The sequence below is a fragment of the Ursus americanus genome, chromosome X (genome assembly GCF_024610735.1).
Source record: "Ursus americanus isolate L20-20 chromosome X, mUrsAme1.1.p, whole genome shotgun sequence".
In the NCBI taxonomy this organism is placed as follows: Eukaryota; Metazoa; Chordata; class Mammalia; order Carnivora; family Ursidae; genus Ursus; species Ursus americanus.
Window position 1 is genome coordinate 68,546,348 of NC_142164.1, and position 20,586 is coordinate 68,566,933.

The 20,586-nt window shown below is 41.9% G+C and overlaps 1 protein-coding gene across 1 annotated transcript in view; it reads right to left on the minus strand.

Moving 5' to 3' along the window:
• AR (androgen receptor) overlaps positions 1 to 16,511 on the minus strand; it is a 188,568-nt gene extending 172,057 nt beyond the window's left edge. The window contains exon 1 of the mRNA XM_045804422.2: positions 13,716 to 16,511. Within this exon, the coding sequence (XP_045660378.2) occupies positions 13,716 to 15,322 (1,607 nt within the window). The 5' untranslated portion in view covers positions 15,323 to 16,511. The remainder of the gene's footprint in view (positions 1 to 13,715) is intronic.
• Between the last annotated feature and the right edge of the window lie 4,075 nt (positions 16,512 to 20,586).

The window sequence follows — 20,586 nt, forward strand, 5'->3', positions numbered from 1 at the left end:
AAAAGCCTTGAACACCAGACTTAAAGAATTTAGACTTTAACCCATAAGCAAATGAGGAGGAGATGCAGTTTCAAACACATATTACCTAACTGTGTAGCAAGGCTTCTTCTGTACTAAGTATTGGGAATAAAGAGATAATTTAGAATTTCAACTCTCAAGGAACTTAGAGGCCAATTGATGAAAGAATACTTATAATACTATGGATGAACTTTGAGAAGGTTAACCTGGTGGGATGAATACAATATGAATCAGAGAGCAGCAGGGAGGACTACAGAGAGCAGGCAAGAGGTCAGGTAAGAGGTGATGAGGATCTGACCTCAAGTAGATGGAATGATTGAGAAGGCTTTGGAAAACAACAATATATCATTTCACTACCCTAATTGCCCAAGACTGTAATGCAGCTTTTCCCAGACACTGTGGGGTCATTTCTGACAGGGAAACTCTAACTTGGAAGATTAGAAATGTCCCGAAAGAAGACCTCACCCTATTCAATTCCACATCTGACCTTGCATATTTTGAACCAATCCAGCCCCTCAGCATGGTCCAGCAAGTGTCCAAAGGAAACTACATACCATCTGAAAATATGAGCATGGTTACCATTTTCAGTCTATTAGGTAGTTGATGACTGAAATGTCTCAGTCCAATTTAGTCTTTTTTATTTAAAAGGCTGATCAAACAGATTTTTCAAATGAGCAAGTGGAAACTCCCACATAATACACACTTGTTAACCTTTGTATTTTCAAACAAAGATGAAAGAGAGGAGGAGTGGGCAGAGTAAACAGACCCAAAACATGTTTTGGAATCCTTTCTGCACCCAAACATCAAACATCAAGGGTTTCCATCTTTACTCCCAACTCTCGGTTTATGCAACTTCTTCAGTTAGAAATTAGGCAATGCTTTCAGAAAGGTGACCCAGTATGACAGTTTTGGAAAAATACTTTTTCTTATGTGCTGCTGAATTTCAAAATAACTAAGTAGTTATCACTTACATGAGCGGTAAGATTGCACCTTCTTTAAAAAAAAATTCTGGAGAGAAGCAGACTTTGTAGTCACCTGTTTCTATTTCCACAGTAATAACAATGTTATCCGACAACCATTATTCAGGAATTCCTAGGGATCCTAACAACGTGTTTGAGCCTAGAAGGACAAAAGTAGCATCTTGCTGTACTATGAAGTTCTTTTCATTTAGGACAAATTCCACAGGCTGACATTTTTTCCCTGACATTTGTGTTCCATTTTTCCAATGTCTGGAACGATATGGATTCTGATCATTTTCCCCATTCTCTGTCCAATCGTGCTGATGCATAAGATATATATATATATATATATATATATATATATATATATATATATATATTTTTTTTTTTTTAAGTAAGGGGTAGGGTGATACAGAAATTGGAATAGAGGGATACAAGTTAGTGTGAGAAGAGAGTCAGAGTGAGAGAATGCAAAGAAGTCTGCAGTCTGGAGTCTCAAATTCAAGCTCTGGTTTTGCTACTTACTCACCATGTGACCTTTGGTAAGTACCTCTCCTCCTAAGAGCCCTTAAAAGAAGCAGGTGTATTGTAAGGATAAAAGCTACACAGTGTTTGAAGTTCAGGCACTATGTTTTATATTTTTAAAAAATTTAGTATGAATAGTACCCCTTTCCCTAAATATATTGGAAAAGAATATAAGTTCTGTAGAGCTGAACTGCCTAGGTTCTGATATAAGCTCTTCCACTCAGTTGTTCTGTAACCTTGGTCATATATGTTACTTAATTGTTCTGTGTCTGTTTCCTCATCAGTAACATGGGAATGATACAGTACCTACCTCAGGGAGTTATTTTGAGGATTAAATGAATTAACACATGTAAAACACACAAAAACAATTCTTGATTTAAAAAATTCAGCTATTTTATTTTTTTCTTAACTTGCTAGCCCTCCTATTTAGGCAGGCTCTGAATTGCCCAGGTTTGCATTGGCTTTGAGATTTTCAACCATCTCAGTAACTCTAAGCCCTTTTCAGTAATTCCTATAGTTCTGCTTTCCAATTCCTATTATAAACAATCAAGTTCTTTCCACCAACGTCTTTGTGTCCCTCCACCTCCACTTTAATCCCCAGGCACTCAGCTACTTGTTGAGGATCAGTAGACTGTAATAGAGGCAGTACATAATTAGGTCATCCCAGTAACCAGTCTTTTGGGATGGTAGCAGTAATGGCTGGCTAATCTGAGAAGCTGCTGGTATTACACAGTGGTTAGAACCTTGTGGTTATAAGCCAGACTTCCTGGGTGTGCACACAAGCTCTGCTACTTCCTAGCTGTGTGAACTTTGGGCAAGTTATTTAACTTCTGTGGTTGTTGTGAGAATTAAATGAGTTAATCCATGTAAGGCACCAAAATTTGGTACACAGTAAGTGCTATCATTATTATTGCTCTTATTGTAATTATTTGTTCTGAGTGGGGAGCCACTTTTCCAATGCACGCTTTTCCAATGAAGCAACAGATGGTTAACCCTCAGAACAGACTATGACTAAAAGGCACCAGCTTTCTATGTGAGTTTGGTTAAGTTCCTTTCCATCTCTGTGCCTCAGACACCTCATCCATAAAATGATCTGGCTGAGACATGATGGTCTCCCGGGTTCTACGAATTATAATATCCCATGATCTCAGGTCATTTCTGTTCAGATTCTCTGTAGGTTCCAGATGTGATCAAAGCTCAGTAGACTTTAAAAGTCTGCTTTCTATGTTTTTCATAGATAAATTATTTTGTTATATGGTTCAGTGAAAACATAATTATAGTATTTTGGTTTGATTGGAGGCAGCAGCCAATTTCTGTGGTGTTCTGGTTTTTTATCCACTACTTAGTTTAACTACCTGGTTTAAAGTTTGGATAAGAAGAAGAGACTCACTCTCTACCCCAAATAAGGTTTCAGAATAACACTGAGAAAAGAAGTACCTAGTCGGGATCCAGGAGAACTGAATTTATGCTCTAACTCTATTGCCAGCCTGTTGTTTTACCCTGGGTAAGCCTCTACCCTTTTCTAGACTTTCATAAAGTAAAAGGGGAGAGAGGAGAGGGTACCAAAGGCCTATGTGATCTCTAATTAATCTTAATCTAATCTAATTAATCTAATTAATCCCGATTAATCTTGAAGTGCAAGAAAGCTAAGGGCACTGCGTGAAAAATGAGAGGAAGCCATCAGGGTGTTCACCAGATAACTTAAGCTTTATAAATCCCAAATCAAGCTCTTGATTCCTACCCACCTCACATAATACCTGCTCTTACTTACAATCTTCACCATCTCAGTAAATGGTAATCACATTTTTCAAATTGCTTAGATCAAAAGTTTGGCAATCAGCCTTGACTCCTCTTTTTCTCACAATGAATATTTAATCTGTCAGTAAATGCTATTGGCTCTACCATCAGAACACATCCAGAATCTAGCCACTTCTCATCTCTTCCACCAATACCACCCTGATCTAAGCCACCATCATCTCTCACCTAGATCACTGATTCGCCCTTGCTCCTACAGTCTCTTCTCCACACAGACAGTAAGTAAGCAAACAAATTCATGTACTATCAAAAAGTGGTAGATGTTATGAAGAAGGAGGATTCTGTTAAAATGTAAGTCATATCACATTACTTCTCTGCTCAGAACCATCCAATGAATCCCTATATCAGAGCAAAAAAGCCAAAGTCCTAATGAAGACCTATGATGCCCCTCATTAACTCTGATCTCATATGACTCCTCACTTAATTAAACTAGCCATACAGGCTTCCATGTTGTCCTCCATCACACCAAGTGTGCTCCTATTTCAGGCCCTTTGTACTTGTAGTTGCCTGTGTCTGGAATATTCTAACCCCAGCTATCTCTGTGGCTCACTTCTTCATTTCCTTCATGTCTCTGCTCAAATATCACCTTCTTGGTAAGGTCTTCTCTGACCAACAAATATTAAAAAGTCTCTCCCACAGTGAATCTCTAGCTCCCACAATCTGTTAAGTTATTCTTCATGACACTTATGTCTCCTCTCACTACACTGCAAACTCCAGAAAGGGAGGAATTTTTGTCTGCCTTGTTCATTGTTGTATCATTGGTGTCTGTTATAGAACATGGCATATAATAAGTGTTTCATAAGTATTTGTTGAATAAATGCAGATTATAAAGTAGGATGGTAGGTTATTTGCACCCAGAACTCTTATACAAACCAATCCACCAAACTCAGTCTGGTGAGTAAATAAGAGACCCAAAAGCCTTACAAGCTTTACCAGTTTCTATCATTGATACCAATTAAGGTTCCTTTGCCTCTCTGAATCTCCTACTTCCTATATATGATGTGAGAGAAATGCGGGATTTTAAAAAAAGGAACATTTGATTTAAGGAAGAAAGAGTGGGACAGAGATCCTAGCTCTGTCACTTTGAAGCTGTTTGACTTCAGACATGTTACTTAACCTCTCTGAACATAATATTTACAGTGGGAGTAACAATAGTATAAAAGTATGAAAAGTATTACACCTAAAACCTGGCTACACGTACAGGGTAGAAAAGAGGATGAAATGTAAGAATGGGATATGAAACTGATCTGTAAACTGTAAAGTGCTACTGGAATATATCCAAGGTCACTGTTCCCAGCATCACATTCAGAAAAAAGTATTAAGGAATCAGTGTTACTAGAAATAGGTTTTTTTTCACTTTGGGAAGGGACATCCCAGATAAAATACTAAGTACCACAATAATTTATTGTCTGGTAGTAGGTGGCTCTGGCACAAGTTAGTCTGTCGTGTGTTGAATCCACCCAAGGAGGCCAACCATTCTCAGGGAATTCCTGCCACAGGACACTTGCAGTCCCCCTAGCGGCCACATAGTGGGACTACACTTCCACAAGCAAAGAATCTACTCAACCCACCGAAAACAGAATCCATGATTAAAAGTGTGGGCCATTTCAAAAAGCTACATCATCTAATTCAACAAAGCCCTGATTTTGAAAGAAAGCTTTCATGTGTCCCTTACTCCCAGAATTGTTTGATTTGTACTTCTCACTTCCCTCCCTTAACTAACACCCTGAAATCCTATTTATACAGAGCCTCAAAGCAAGCCACCATGATCAATGCAAACCCTGAGAGCAGAATAATAATTCTTAATTTAACCACCGCACTAGATATCTTCATTGGCTCCCACACCAAAAATACCCATAAATCACCCTCAATTTTAATTAATTCCTCATATTATTACAGACTTGTCCAGTCAAAGATATCAAAACACATTCCCAGCATGTTCAAAAATATAACCAAAGAAACTGAGGAGGAAACTAGTAACTAACTTGACAGGGGTGATACTTCTGAGAAAACAGAAGTACATGTCAACCCGTTACTTGAGTTCACTGGTCATTATCTTTACAAGGTACGACATCCTGGTGTTTGAAATAACCATCAAGACCTAGAATCTGTTGTTAGAGTTCAATCATGTCCCCACTTAATCCATAAAGGATAAAAGGGAGCCACAGGTAATACTGCTGAGCAATTCAGCCTACACTGATCCATTTCTTTTTCAAATGCCTACATTTAAAATTTCTGTGCCATACAATCCAGCATCTCATCATACTGGCATCACAGTGTTGCCATTCTGTTTTGTTTTTGTCGTTGCTTTTTTTTTTAAGGGTTATAAACTCCTTGAGGGCAGTGATCTTGAAAATCTTTCTGAATTGTGTCCTGTGTACCCTGACCTCCTTATAGCACAGAGGTAGGCATATATCAGATGCTTAATGAAAAGTGGTTGATTGATGTGTACTTTTTAAAATCACTTTAATAGGATTATCTGTAAAGACAGCCAGATCATCATAGGACCTTTTGTTCAGTGGCCTGCCGTTTACACACCATTATCAGGACACAATAGCTGTAGCTGATTAGATTTGACCCTTAGCCTAGAGTGTTAGTGAGGCCAAAGTTCAGTCCCTTTATAGGTAAATTGTATCTCTGCTTCAGGGTTATAGAGTCCATCCCCGAAAAGAAGCCCAAATTATACGAGAGCAAATGAACAATTTCATCATCTAGAAATACACACCAGAAAGAGTGGTGGCATTTACTTTATCCAAAGGACAACACATAAAAACATAAAATTATGACTCCAGCTATTTACGCAACCCTAAACATAAGCCAAATATAGCTAGTTATTTCTTTGGCCTAGTTTGCATTTGTTACCTCTTCATGCTAATTTTGTGTGTAGAAATTATTATTGATTCTTCATCTTCTTGCTAATAGTTTCCAAATTCAACTACTAAAAAGAGGACTATTAACTGCTTAAACCTTATTAGGTTTCTTTCCTACTGTTCTCTAAAGACCTGATAATTTTAGAGACATTCTTCTATGCATCCAGAAAAGGGCTGGCATTACCAATTTCAGTTTACAGCTGAAGAAAATTGAGAACAGTGTCCCTATTTGGCCTTCATATAGGCTGAGACAAAGTATGCTTTAACTTCAGTACAGCAACAGAAACCTTCTGCCTCTTAAGTCCCAGAGGTGTTCAGAACTCAGGTACTTTCAGCAAGGTTGCAGGATACAAGGTCAATATACAAAAATCAATTCCGTTTCTATATACTGGCAAGGAACAATTTTAAAAGGGATATAAAGAAAATGATTTCACTTATGATAGCATTAAAATTAAAATATTTAGGAATAAATCTAACAAAAGTACAAAATTTATACTCTTAAAACTATAGAACATTGTTGAAAAAGAGCTAAATAAATGAAAAGACCCCATGGTCACAGATCAGAAGCTTTAACATTGTTACGATGGCAACACTCCCCAAATTGATCTACAGATTCAACGGCAACCTTTATCAGATTCTCAACTGGCTTCTTTGCAGAAATTGACAAACTGATCCTAAAATTAATACAGAAATTCAAGGGACCCAGAAAAGCCAAAAGAACAATCTTTAAAAAAAAAAAAAAGTTGGAGGATTCACACTCCCTCGTTTCAAAACTTACTAAACACCTACAGTAATTAAGACCATGTTGTACGGCTAAAAGAGCAGTGGAATACAATTCAGAGTCTAGAAATAAAACTTCACCTTTATAGTCAACTGATTTTATACAAAGGGTGCTAAGACAGTTTAGTTAAATGAGGAAAGATTCCACAAATCTTGGTGATGACTGCAACATTTGTTGATATTTACATGCAAAAGAATGAAGCCGGACCCCTACTCACATCTTATGAGTTATATAAAAACTCACATTGGTCAAAAACCTAAACTTAACAGTTAGGAAGGAAACCTAGGTGTGAATCTTTGTGACCTTGGATTAGGCAAAGCCTTCTTATATGTGACACCAAAATCACAAGCCACCTAAGAAAACAATAAATTGGACTTAATCAAAATTCAAAATGTTTGTGCTTCAAACGGATACCATCAAGAAAGTGAAAAGACAACTCACAGAATGTGATAAATATTCACAAATTGTAATTGGTTACAGGACCTGTATCCAGAATACATTAAAAAACTCTTACAACCCAATAATAAAAAGACAAATAATCCAATTAAAAATGAGCAAAGGTTCTGAATAGAGATTTTTCCAAAGAAGATATACAAACAGCCAATAAAGACATGAAAATATGGTCACTATCATTGGTCATTAAAGAAATGCAAATCAAAACCGTTTTGAGATACCACTTCACACACACTAAGGACAACTATAAAAAGGCAACACGTTTTGGCAGGATGTAGAAACACTGGAACCCTCATATATTGCTGGTGAGATTGTAAAATGGTGCAGTCAATTATGAAAACAGTTTGGGAGTTCCTCAAAAGGTCAAACATAGAGTTAATATAGGATTCTGAAACTCCATTCTTACGTGTGTGCCCCCAAAGAATTAAAAATATTATGTTCACACACCCATAAAAAATTTGTATGAATTTTCATAAATGTTCATAGCAGTATTGGTCATAGAAGTCAAAAGGTGGAAACAACTATAATGTTCATCAATTGATGCATAGGTAGATAAAATGTGATACATCCATATAATGGAACATTATTTGGTTACAAAAAAGAATGAAGTATTGATACCTGCTTCAACATGGATGAACATTAAAAATATTATTCTATATGAAGGAAGCTAGTCACAAAAGATCAAATACAGCATGATTCCATTTAAATGAAACACTAAAATAAGCAAACCCATAGAGACCAAAAGTAGATTGGTGGTTGATAGTTGCTCAGTGTTTGGTGGTGGGGGGGTGACACTAGGTGATGGTTTCCCAACTCTGAATATACTAATATACTAAAAACCATTGAATTGCACACTTTAAAAAAAATATTGTACTTATTTATTTGAGAGAGAGAGAGAGTGAGCATGGGGGGGGGGTGCGCAGGGGCAGAGGTAGAGGGAGAAGCAGGTTCCCCACTGAGCAGGGAGCCTGAGGTGGGGCTGGATCCCAGGACCTGGAGATCATGACCTGAGCCGAAGGCAGACACTTAACCGACAACCACCCAGGCGTCCTGAACTGTACACTTTTAATGGATGAAAATGAATTGTTTCAATAAAGCTGTTATTAAAAAAATAAAACTCAGGTACTACCTGATCTAAATTGGCAGCATTCTCAAGAAACCAGCACTTTAGAGCTATAAGCTTATTTGGATGAGCCACTCTCAATCCTAATGCGGCCTGCAGGTTGGCAGCAGGAAATGGTTTAAGAGAGAAAGGGTGGCAGCACCCATGAGTGTGCAAGGAATTGTGCATAATTCACAATCCTGTCATTTCTGTGCAACAGCCACTGAAAGTAGCCCTTACTGAGAAACAATCTAAAACATCTTCTATCTGGTGGGAAGATTGGAGAAAAAAAGCTGGGAAGTGCTGCTCTAGAGAGGTTTCTCCACGTGGTAAATAAATGTTATAGAAAACTCAACTATTTCTATACCCTCAATTAGCAAAGTGTTGTTCACTAAGCACCCTCCTGGCCTACTCCAGCTTACATGTGTTAGCCAGTAAACTATAAGACACTGGGTCATTTCTTTGAAAAGGGTGCTATATATAAATATGAGATTTCATAATTCTCTTCAATATGACAAATGCCAACTAATACTGGTAACTGTAAAGAACATTATAAGCAATGAAAAAGAAAAAGTCAGCTTTGTGTTTAAGATGAGGATATAAGTAATTCAACATTTTCAGAACTTGATGGAATATTCGCTGGTAGGGGAAGTCTGAGGTAGAACAGTTTCTTCAATATCCTTCTTTGTTTTCAAATGATTACATAGCATCGGCATATTTATCAGCCCAGCCAGACACTTCTAACAAGCACCATCACACATAGATTTAGATATTGCTTGTGAAAGTGTGGTGGAGGTCTGACCCAGCACAGTCTCAGTGAGGGTCCAGTTATTTTCAGGCTTTGAGAAAAGGTTGCCAGAATGGCTAGTAAACAGAGACAGGGATCAAAAGAGAGAGACAGCAGCTGACAAAATACTTCATTAAATCACCAAGTCCTCAAGCCATCGAGTTCGACTCCCTCAGCAACTGTTGAATCAGGCTTTAACCTGAAGCTAAAAAAGCCCAGCTATTAATTTTGCAATCCCCTCAAGTCATCTAGCCTTAAAAGAGAGGTGCTGGGGTTGATCTGATCGGTACTCTCCAGATTTAAAAAAAAAAAAAAGTCTTTAGGAGCATGCCACAGGTGTAATGAGGAAAATATCCTGTAAAGTAGAAAGAAGTGTCTATTTTTCCATTTAGTTAAAAGCATGAAAGGAGAGAAATGAAAGAAAATCCGGGACAGGCAGCACTTGAGGAAGCTGCAGACAAAGAGAAAATGGTGGAGGTAGGGGGTGGGGAGAGGTTTCCTTTTCCCTCTTTGACCAACCTCACAAAACTTGATTTTTGTTTGCTTTTCATTTTTCAGAATCATGATTTCAGGTTTGGTTATAAAATAAGTCCCTCACTTGCCACACCCAGCCTACGTTCTGTTCCCTGTTTGAGCAGACTTCCAAATGAAACTGGTGGTCTTGATACCACCATAGAAAAAAAAAATATGTCGAGGTCCCTAACGCCAACTCATAATCCCCACCAAGAGCAGTCACAGTACAAGTAACAGTCAGAATCCTAAGGATTCATTGTTTTAAATGTGTATATGTACACCACAGGAGAAAATTATTACAGGGAAGAAAAACACTTAAAAAAGAAAATTAAATGTGCCAGCAAATTCAATATATTATATCAAAGTTTACAACTCAAAGAATGGAAGTCTGATGAGGTAAAATTAGCACTGGCAAGAAAGTGCCCCAAAGTGACCCTGCAATTGGACGGCTACAAGCTTCTTGGAAAATATCTGTTACTGATGTTAACCTTTGGCCGAGCTAAAAGCGATACTCTGTGGACAACGAAGAGGAGACTTCCATCAGTACATCTTGCACATATTTCCAAAGGGGTACCACCCAGGGTGGTCACTTGGTCCTCTGGTTCTGATCTCTGGTACCCAAACATAACTCACTAGTTATTTGCTGACAATGGACAAAGGATGCTTCTTCCCAACATACTGACTCTCAAAAACTATGGACATAAAGTGTCAGACTATCTTGGTCCCAAACCAAAATTCTGCATTAAGAAAACAAACAACTCCTTGCAAAATAGTCATAAAAATTTGTTTGATAACTGAAGAGGGGAGAGGAGATGGACAGCGGGATTAATAAAATGCTTTCGTTTTAAATAAGTAAGAGAAAAAAAGCAGGATTTGCCGATCTCAAAGCACTACAAAAATACTACCTATTATAAAGATCAGAACAAATTACCAAGAGAAAAATTAAAATGTTCTTTTTGCATCTGGATAATTAATCTAAATTCCAACTCTTATTCTGGCACTGGCTTCCTTGGGCCTCAACTCCCAACAATATTTTTCATATTATTGTGCTGCTTGCTAGAATATAAAAGGTCTTATTTCTGTCAAGTGGGCAGGTGGTCAATTAACAAAGTTGTAGTCTTGTTTGATCTCTGAAAGAAGACAGCTCCATTAAATATCATCAGTGTTGTACACAAGTCCCATCACTTTTTATTATTCTTTCTGTTCAAACCACATGCTAAATTATTTTTTGTTTGTTTGTTTAAGGACTACCTTCAGTTTCTCTCCTTTAGCCTCTCTCCTTTGAGCAGAAACATTGTAGATGTATAAGAACATAGAGTTATTCCAAAAGTTACTAACGTTACCCCCCCAATTAGCTAATGTGTATGAGCACACACACACACAACTGGGAAAGGGAGGAATCCAATATTATTGGAAGCCTCTAGAATTTTTAGATCTTTAATTCAAATTTAGCATATAATGCATGCAATACAGACAGGGTGGAAGCTCTGGCTTTGGCTTAAAAAATCCCTTGCCCTTCACCAAACTGTGCCCCCAACAAAGTGAGGGAAAGAAAGATAAAGTAAGAAAATGTCAACTTTTAGACGGGTTGGTTGCATTGATGAAATTGATGAATTTTCAAAAAACTGACTCAACGATTTTCTATATCCTAGAAATGAAAATTCTTCGTCAACCCACAAGACAGGAATGCCAGTTTTTCCTTTCACTAGACTCTCATAGCCAGTGCTGCAACCACAGACCAGAAACGATTAACAATATTTTACTTTCTTTGGGTACTGTTAAATTCTCACTAGTTAAGGTCATTAATTTAAGCAGTATTTCTAACAGAGAAATTTTTCCACTAAGACCTGGGATAAAATAACCTAGCTTACTGAACATCTGATGGGAAGAACTTTTTGCTTTCTATAGACACTTCCTGAAAATCTCAGGTTATATTTTTGAAGAAACATATCCCTTAACAAAGATGTGGAATTATCCATTTCCTCCCTATTAACTGAGTTAATTGTTGGGGGGGGTGCAGAAGAGACAAGTTTCTAGTTTAGCATCATGGTTATGTCAAGAAGCACCTGAGACATCCCCAACCCTCAAAAAGGTTCACAGTAGAACTGACTAGCAACAACCTTAGGGAAAAAATTAACCCTACCAAGTTAATCTGTTCTTATAAAATGAAGGAAACCTTTTATTTCACAGTATAACCACATTGCAAAAATAAGTTTTAAAAAACCAAACTAACTGGAAAACATTTCAACGGTATAAATTAACCCTTTGAAAATCCTGTAAGCTAAACACTTAAAATCTAATAGTAAGATGTAAAGGCTGGTGAGAAGCTGTTTCTTCAATAGCCTGGAAAGTAGTATTTTATGAAATCCTATCCTCCTCTTTCTGTCCTAACACTATTCTATCAACCTTCCAAGAACAAAAGCATCGGTGAAAGGAGGCAAATTGTTGGATTTAAGTCGCCAAAGATGCTAAAGCTAACAAAAAAATTTTGGAAAAGTCACAGATAAAACAGCTAAAGCAAAACATAATAAGACAACTCCGAGGGGACATAAGTACCCCAGCACACCTGAGGAGTTAGTTCCTTGGTCAGTATTCCTTTCCTCACTGAGATAAACTAATATCTTTGTTTGGGGGAGGGGGGATCTTCAATATGATCTCCAAGAAGCTCAACAAATGTGGGAAGAATTGTTAATAAGCAAGGTGAAACTGATTACCGCTTTTCTCGTGTCCTAATTAAAACTCATGGGCAAGATTATGGCTCATAGGTCCCTAACAGTTCTTACTAAATTTGTTAGAAGTAGCAGCTCATGTTTTAAAATGCAAGCACGTCTAATATAACATTGCATGTCAACTATACTTCAATAAAAAAAAATTCAAGCATGTTCTTAAAATGAAGGAATATATTGAAAAGCCTCACTCCTCCCTCCCAAAAGCACTTTCTGAGCACACTGGAATAGCAGGAAATTCTTTTAAAAAAATCTCCAACACTTTATAAGTCAGACTCAAGCCTGGCTAAATAATTAATTAAAAGAACATTCTCCTCTTTTATGGGTCTGATGCAAACTTGAAGTAGGAGACTGTGGATCTGCTGTACTCCATAGAGAAAATAAACACTTTGCAAGAGAAAACCGACCCAAGCAGCTACTTCCAACATGGTCAACCTGTGAGGGCAAATACTGCCCAGTGTTTACCGAGAAAGTTGTCCTCTTGTTTTCCTCTACCTTTGCCTGCTCTACTCCTGCCTTGGTTGGATTCTCTCTGCTGACTTCCAACCCGGGAACAACTCTTCAGTTGTTGCCAGGGAAGGAACTTCACCCCGTCTTCACACAGCAGACTCAGAACAAAACTCAGACTTTCTTCCTCTAATCCGGCACCTCCATTTTATTTCTTTGGAGGAGGCGGACTGAGAAAAGTTTGGGCCAGTCTTTTTGCCTTTAACCTGCCAAGATGGGCCATAGGCTGAAGGGCAAACCCTAACACACTCTAAGAGGTGAAACTGCCCATATTTCCGGTCCAGTTTCTCAGATTTGGGAAGAGGGAAGAGAACAAGTACTGGAGGGCTTAAGAGTTTTACTTCTGAAGGTGGCTATTACTACTGGATTTAAGTTTGGAGCCTTTGGGACACAGAGCACAATGAGGTATCGAGGATTTTAAGAGGCTGGAGGTAGGGGAGGTGTTGTTAAGGTATCTGGAAAGGCACAGGCCAGCACCCGGGGCTCTCAGTGGCGGGGAATGGGGCACACCGTGAGGGTTCTGAGCACAAAGGTCTTAGCTTTGGCAGGCTAGGAGTACCCAGGAGGCTCTAGAGTGTTCCTGCAGGTAAGAGAGGAGAGATACCCCAGAACACAGACTAACTCTAGATTCAGAGACATGTCTAGGAGGAGAAACTTACCGCATGTCCCCATAGGGTCCGGAGTAGCTCTCCATCCAGGGGCCCATCTCGCTTTTGACACAACTGGGACTTGGATAGGGCACTCTGCTCACCACACCGCCAGGATACCACATATCAGGTGGAGGGAAGTCCCCTTCCTGGCCTGCCAACCCCTGAGGTGGCCGAGTATAGCCATAGGGGGCTACAGACCCTGCCTCGCCAGCGCTGCCGCCTCCGCTCCCGCCGCAGGGCCCATACAGCTGGCCTTCTTCTGCTGTAAAGAGAGTGTGCCAGGAAGAGGAGGCGGTGGCCGAGGGTGAGCCTGAGCCGGGTCCCGCAACACCCCCGCCATGCAGGCTCACCAGATCCCCATAACGGCATTGTGCCGCCGCAGCCGCCCAGGCGCTGCCATAGTCCAGCGGGTTTTCCAGCTTGATGCGGGTGTGAGGATGGGGAGGAGGCGGAGGGGGCGGCGGCCCGGCTAGGGCGAGCGGAAAGTTGTAGTAGTCGCGACTTTGATAAGCGGCCGCTTCATCTAGTGCTCCAGACTTGTAGAGAGAAAGGGTGGATGGCAGCTCAAGTGTTCCGGAGCCCCCTGCTTCGCTGCTGCCCGAACAGCCCAGGCTGTCGCCATCCAACCCTTTGGCAAAACCTGCTTTGAAAGGGGAATACTCAGTTTCTTCGGTGCCCTTGCCTCGGCCGTCATCCAGCAGAGAACCTTTGCATTCGGCCAGCGGGGCGCAAGGACGTACAGCGGGTGGACCTCCCAGGAGCGGGGCATACATGCAATCCCCCCGAAGCTGTTCCCCAGGACTCAGATGTTCCAATGCCTCCACACCCAAGCCCATGGACACCGACACTGCCTTACACAACTCCTTGGCGCTGTCCGAGATGGTCGAACTGCCCCCTAGGTAACTGTCCTTGGAGGAGGTGGGAGCACCAGCGGCCTCCCTCGCTCTCCCGCTGCTGCTACCTTCCGATACTACCTCCTGCTGCTGCTGCTGAAGGAGTTGCATGGTGCCGGCCTCGCTTAGGATGTCTTTAAGATCGGTGGAACAGCTACTTAAGCCCGGGAAAGTGGGGCCCAGCAGGGACAACGTGGATGGGGCAGCTGAGTCATCCTCGTCCGGTGGTGCTGGCTGCTGCCGCTGCAGCCCCTTGCCGGTGGCTGAAGCAGCTCCAGGCTCTGGAACGCAGCCGCTCTCCGGATGGCCCTTGGGGGCTGACTGCTGTTGGGAAGGCTGCTGTTCTTCCTCCAGGGCCAGGTAGCCTGTGGGGCCTCTGCTCTGGGCTTGGGGAGAGCCATTGTCACCCTGCTGCTGTTGCTGCTGCTGCTGCTGCTGCTGCTGCTGCTGCTGCTGCTGCTGCTGCTGGTGCTGCTGTTGGTGCTGCCGAGGACTGGTCTGCTGCTGCGGCTGCGGCTGCTGCGGCTGCGGCTGCGGCTGCGGCTGCGGCTGCTGCTGCTGCAAACGGGCGCCGGGAGGTGCTGCGCTCGCGGCCTCAGGGTGCCTGGGGCCCGGGTTCTGGATCACTTCGCGCACGCTCTGGAACAGGTTCTGGAAAGCTCCTCGATAGGTCTTGGACGGCGGCCGGGGGTAGACCCTCCCTAGCCCTAACTGTACTTCCATCCTTGAGCTTGACTGACTCTTCCACCTAATTCCTTTACCCCGTTTCCCCTTCTCTAGCTGAGAAGAGTTCAACAGGCTGCGATGCGGTAGTCGCTGCAGCTAACTGCCCACCTGCGGGAAGCTCCTGGGAAGGAAACTTGGAGGAATAAACACGCAAGAGCACTCTGACAGCCTCAAAGTCTTCTGCACAGGAAAACACGCGCTGAACACGATCTGCCCTGCTAGGCTCACAGTCTGTTCCTGAAATCTTGGGAGCGTAGAGTCAAAAGATGCCCAAGTCTTGAAGAAAACAAAACAAAAACAAGGAAAACCCTCTGCCTTCCGAATTCAGTGTCCACTGAAGCAGGTGCAAATAGGAGCCGGGTTATTCTTTTTTTGTTTTATTTTGGGTTTGGGGGGGTTGTTTGGTTTGGTTCGGGTTTTGTTTTTGTTTTTAATTGTCTCCTGAAGCCCTCACTGCCCTCTGCCCTTTCATTGTTTGGTCTCTGGCCCTGCAAACTGGGGGGGGGGGGGCTGCTGCGTGCAGATGGAGATGAAAAGAGAATGAGGGGAACCTGGGGGCCAGCCCCGCGTACCGCCAACTAGCCGGGTCCCAGCTGCAGTGCTGAAGCGGCTCACTGGTGGCCTGGCTCCCCAGAGCCGTCTTTGCAACGTGCAGCTAGCTCGCCTGTTCGCAGCCAAAGGGAGTTACCTCTCTGCAAACTCCGGCTGGCCGCGCCGGGCCGACTGGGGGGGGGGGGGCGGCGGGTAAGGGGACGGACAGAGAGGAGCCGGCCGAGGCAGCAACAGGAGAGGAGACGGGGGGGGGGGGGGGGCGGGGTGGAGGGGAGGAGGACAAAGGCAGTCGTCAGTCCTACCCGGCACTTTCCTCGCTTCCTCAGAGTCTCTAGCTGCTTTTAAAAAACTTCACCGAAGAGGAAAGGGCAGCTCTGGGGCGGCGGCTTCAAGCCGCCGCACTGCAAGAAGCGTCGGCTGTCGCTTGAGCCCAGCTGGGGTTGACGCCGTACGTCCTCCCTTCAGCTCCTGTCCGGCACTGGAGCGGCTAGCTCGGTCTCTTTCCTCTGTTGCCTGTTTTGCCTCCTGGTTTGCTCGGGACCCTCCAGCTCTCCCGGCACGCTGGCTCCCTGGGATCTCGGAAGGGGCGCTGGGAGGTGGAGAGCAAATGCAACAGTTTGCTAGTCGGGTCCCGCCCCCGCCGGGCCGGCCTCCTTGCCTTCCCACCTCCTTTCTCCCTCCCCTCCCCTTTCCTTTTCTCCCCTCCCCTCACGGCGCGCTAACGCGGGGTGGCTTTGGAGAAATGAGTGCTGGCGCAGCGTGGGTGAAGGCAGGAGAGGACTGCTGTAGCCCAGAAGGGCCCTAGCTCCCTGAATACCTCTTACTTTCTGGGACCAGGCTTTAGGTGCCAGAGCTGAAGCTTTAACCCGGAGCTTTATTTTGAGGACAGGGGTAAGCGGAGCTCCCTAAGGCCAGCACTTACAGATTTGGTTCGGAAGTCCATTCTCAAAACATATTCTGCTTATGTGTGAGGGGGAAGGGAGTAGGACAGACTATATGTTCAAAGCAGACAGAGAAGCACAGACGGGAGGGTCTCCTACAAACTGAGGGAGAAGCTATGGCCAAGGCAGCTGATACTTGCTGAAACCTTTCACATTTCTCCTTAGGGGTAGATTGGGCCTTGTGGCAGGATGCCAGTTGCTCTAGGAACCCTCTGCCTAATAACTAGAGGTCATTTCTACCCTCTTCTCTTCCTGTTTTCCTGTCTAATTGCCTCTAAACATACACTTCTCATCTATCTAGACGTGCAAAGGCAAAATCACCCAGATAAGCAGGCAAACACAGAAACGCCAGAAACGCTGGTCATGTACACAGGGACCTCGATTTTGTCCAGTGTTTTGCATCCGTTTGCTTATATACAGGCGCTTGCTTTTCCAAGTTGCTTTTGCATATTTTAAACTTGAAAACTGCACTATTCAAGGAGTGGAAACTACATAGGACTGCTTTTCTTCCTCTTGGTGGACAGCCAGGAGTGGGGGGGTGAAGTGGGATATTGCAATTGCTCCTTTAAGGAGGAGATACCAGAATCTCTCTGTAAAGATGGAGAGGCACATGGGGATGGAAGAGTCGATGTGGCAGGGTAGACCTATGGGAAAGGAGGTTTCCCTTTGTGTCAGTAGGGGCCCTGGGCCTCCCTTGCCTTTAAATTTCTTACACCTCTGGATTTGGGCAGGGTCGGTCTCTCCCAGAATGCTGGCGGAGATTTTCGCGTGGATCTCTTCCCCTTTTTACAGGCTTCTACAGAGACTTACCTTGTTCACAGCCAAGCATCATGGGCATTTACTTACACTGACCAAAGGAGGTAACTTAATCCTAAAGGCAGGGAAGAGTGGGTATGATCAGCTCTATTTTCCAGATGAAGACATTGAAACAAGGACATAATTTGTTCTATGTTCCACATTAGTAGAACCTAAACTAGTCTTCCATCTCATTGCTATTTTGGCTAGATTAATCAATGTCAAGGGCACTTGGGCAAGAGCTATAAATGAACTATCCAGAATGCAAAGGCCTAAGTAGCTTTTTACCTGAGGTAGTGAAAATTATCCCCTGGTATTTTAATGGCTTCAGCCTTGCCTGGATATATCCTCAGTATACCCCTCCCTGCCCTTTTTAGTGAGGAATCTCACAAATCACCCCTTACGGTAAAAAAGCAGCCTTATTCTTAGACATGTCAAATTGTAACAAGGCTAATTTTCAATTCTGCATTATACTAGGAAACAGGAATATGTAATTGAAATGCACAGATACTTTGAAAACTTTATTTGAATAGTCATCACAAACCTTAGTTCCACCAAAGCTTTTAACTAGGGTTGCTCAAAGGGAATTGAGTCAGCTGGGCTGGTGAGAAAGTAGAATGAAAATAACATAGGTCTCAGAGCCAGGAGACCTGTCCACAGACTGACAATGAATCTCTTCCTATTCCTCAGCTTCAATTTCTTGTTCTGTGAAATGGGGAAGGGAGAAGGTAGAGGCTGGACTAGATGGTCTTTCTGACACTGACAATTTAGAGTGCTGTGACTGACTTGAGTTTTCTTCTTACTTACACCCAGTCAGGGTGGGTATATGGAGGGGTTGCTAATGGTAGTGAAATGACCGATGCACAGGGGTAAAGAAGCCTTAAAGAATTAAGCTGTGAAATAATTCTCTGAAGTCGCCCATTAAATAAATGGCAGCCCAACAGACATTTAAACCCAGGTTTGAAGGATTCCAAAGTTCATGGTGCTTCCATAATGCCAAAATTGTCTTTAGAGTTTTTTCATCAGAAAATTGTGGCCAATAATACCTACCTTAGAAGACTGAAGTGGTAGTTAGAGAAGATGATGGAACAACTTAGTAAACAGGAAAGCACTCTACAAATCTGAAGAATTACATTGTTACGTCTTATTTTTAAAAGGGGTGCTATCAACAGTTATATCATTGTCAGGAAAAGCTAACTACTGTGAACATAATAGGGCATCCACGTTATTCTGAATTTTAAACTCTGATCTCCCATCTCATCTATTTTCTTCCCATGGCTTTAAAAAAGATCGAGAGACTCTGTTGAATGTTACATAAATTATGTGCTTGTACCATCCTTTTTCTTCTTCTCCTTCTCCTTTTTCCTTGCAGTTTATTAGCAACCAAATTAGCAACCAGTGGTGTCCTCTCAGGACATTTGGGGTGAGGGTAAGTTTTTGCCATCGGCATCCTCTGTAATTTCAAGGGAGTTTTGTCGATGTAATTTTTCCTAGCTCCTTGCTATGGAAAGCCAGGATGAACTGACCTTTGGAAAATGGTGGACATTCTCCCAAATCCTATAAGTTTTATTTCCCAAATATCTCACAAATCTACCCAGTTTTCTTCATCTTTGCTACTGCCAACCTAGTTCAAGGCACTTCCCTTTCTCACCTGGATCACTGTAAATAGTCTCTGTCTTCTTCACTCACACTATCCCAGAAGTCAGTTCTGCACTGAGCAGCCAGAGGAATTTTAAAATTAAGACTTAATTTTTTAGAGCAGGTTAAAGTTCAAAACAAAACTAAAAAGGAAACCACAGTGATTTGCCATATGCCTCCTGCACCCACACATACACAGCTTACCCCATGATCAACATTCCCCACCAGAGCAGTGTATTTGTAACAACTGATGAACTTACATGAATACATTATAATCACCTGAAGTCCATAGTTTACATTAGGGTTAACTCTTGCTGTTGTACATTTTATGGTTGTGAATAATTGTATAATGGCTTATATCCATCACTATAGTGTCATACAGAGTATTTTCACACTCCCTGGCCACCACTGATCTTTATATTGTCTCCATAGTTTTACCCTTTCCAGAATGTCAAATAGCTGGAATCATATGGTATGTGACCTTTCAGATTAGCTTCTTTCACTTAGTAATAACGCATTTAAGTTTCCTCCATATTTTTTCATAACTTGATGGCTCATTTCTTTTTAGTATTAAATAATATTCCATTGTCTGGACATACACAGTTTGTTTATCGAGTCATCTACTGAAGTACATCTTGGTTGCTTCCAAGTTTTGGCAATTCTGAATAAAGTTGCTATGAGCATTGTGTGTAACCTTTTGTGTGGACGTAAGTTTTCAACTCCCTTGGGTAAATACCAAGGAGCATGATTCCTGGATCATATAGTAAAAGTAAGTTCAGTTTTGTAATAAACCACCAAACTATCTTCCAAAGCTGCTGTACCATTTTGCATTCCCACCAGCAATGAATGAGAGTTCTTGTTGTTCCATGTCCTCGCCAGCAGTTGGTGTTGTCAGTGCTCCAAATTTTGGTAGTTTTGGTAGTGGTATCTCATTGCTGTCTTAATTTGAATTTCCCTGATGACATATGCTGTGGAATATATGTTTTCATATACTTATTTGACATTGAATATCTTCTTTGGTGAGGTGTCTGTTAAAGTCTTTGGCTCATTTTTTGATCTGGTCGTTTGTTTTCTTATTGTTGAATTTTAAGAGTTCTTTGTATATTTTGGATTACAGTCTTTTATTGGTGTGTCTTTTGCAAATATTTTATCCCAGTCTATACTTGTTTTCTCTTGCTGTTGACATTGTCTTTCACAGAGCAGAAATTTTTAACTCTAATGAAGTCCAGTTTATCAATTCTTCATGGACCTTGCCTTTGGTGTATCTAAAAAGTCATCACCACACCCAAGGTCATCTAGGGTTTCTCCTATGTGTCTTCTAGGGTAGTTCTGCAT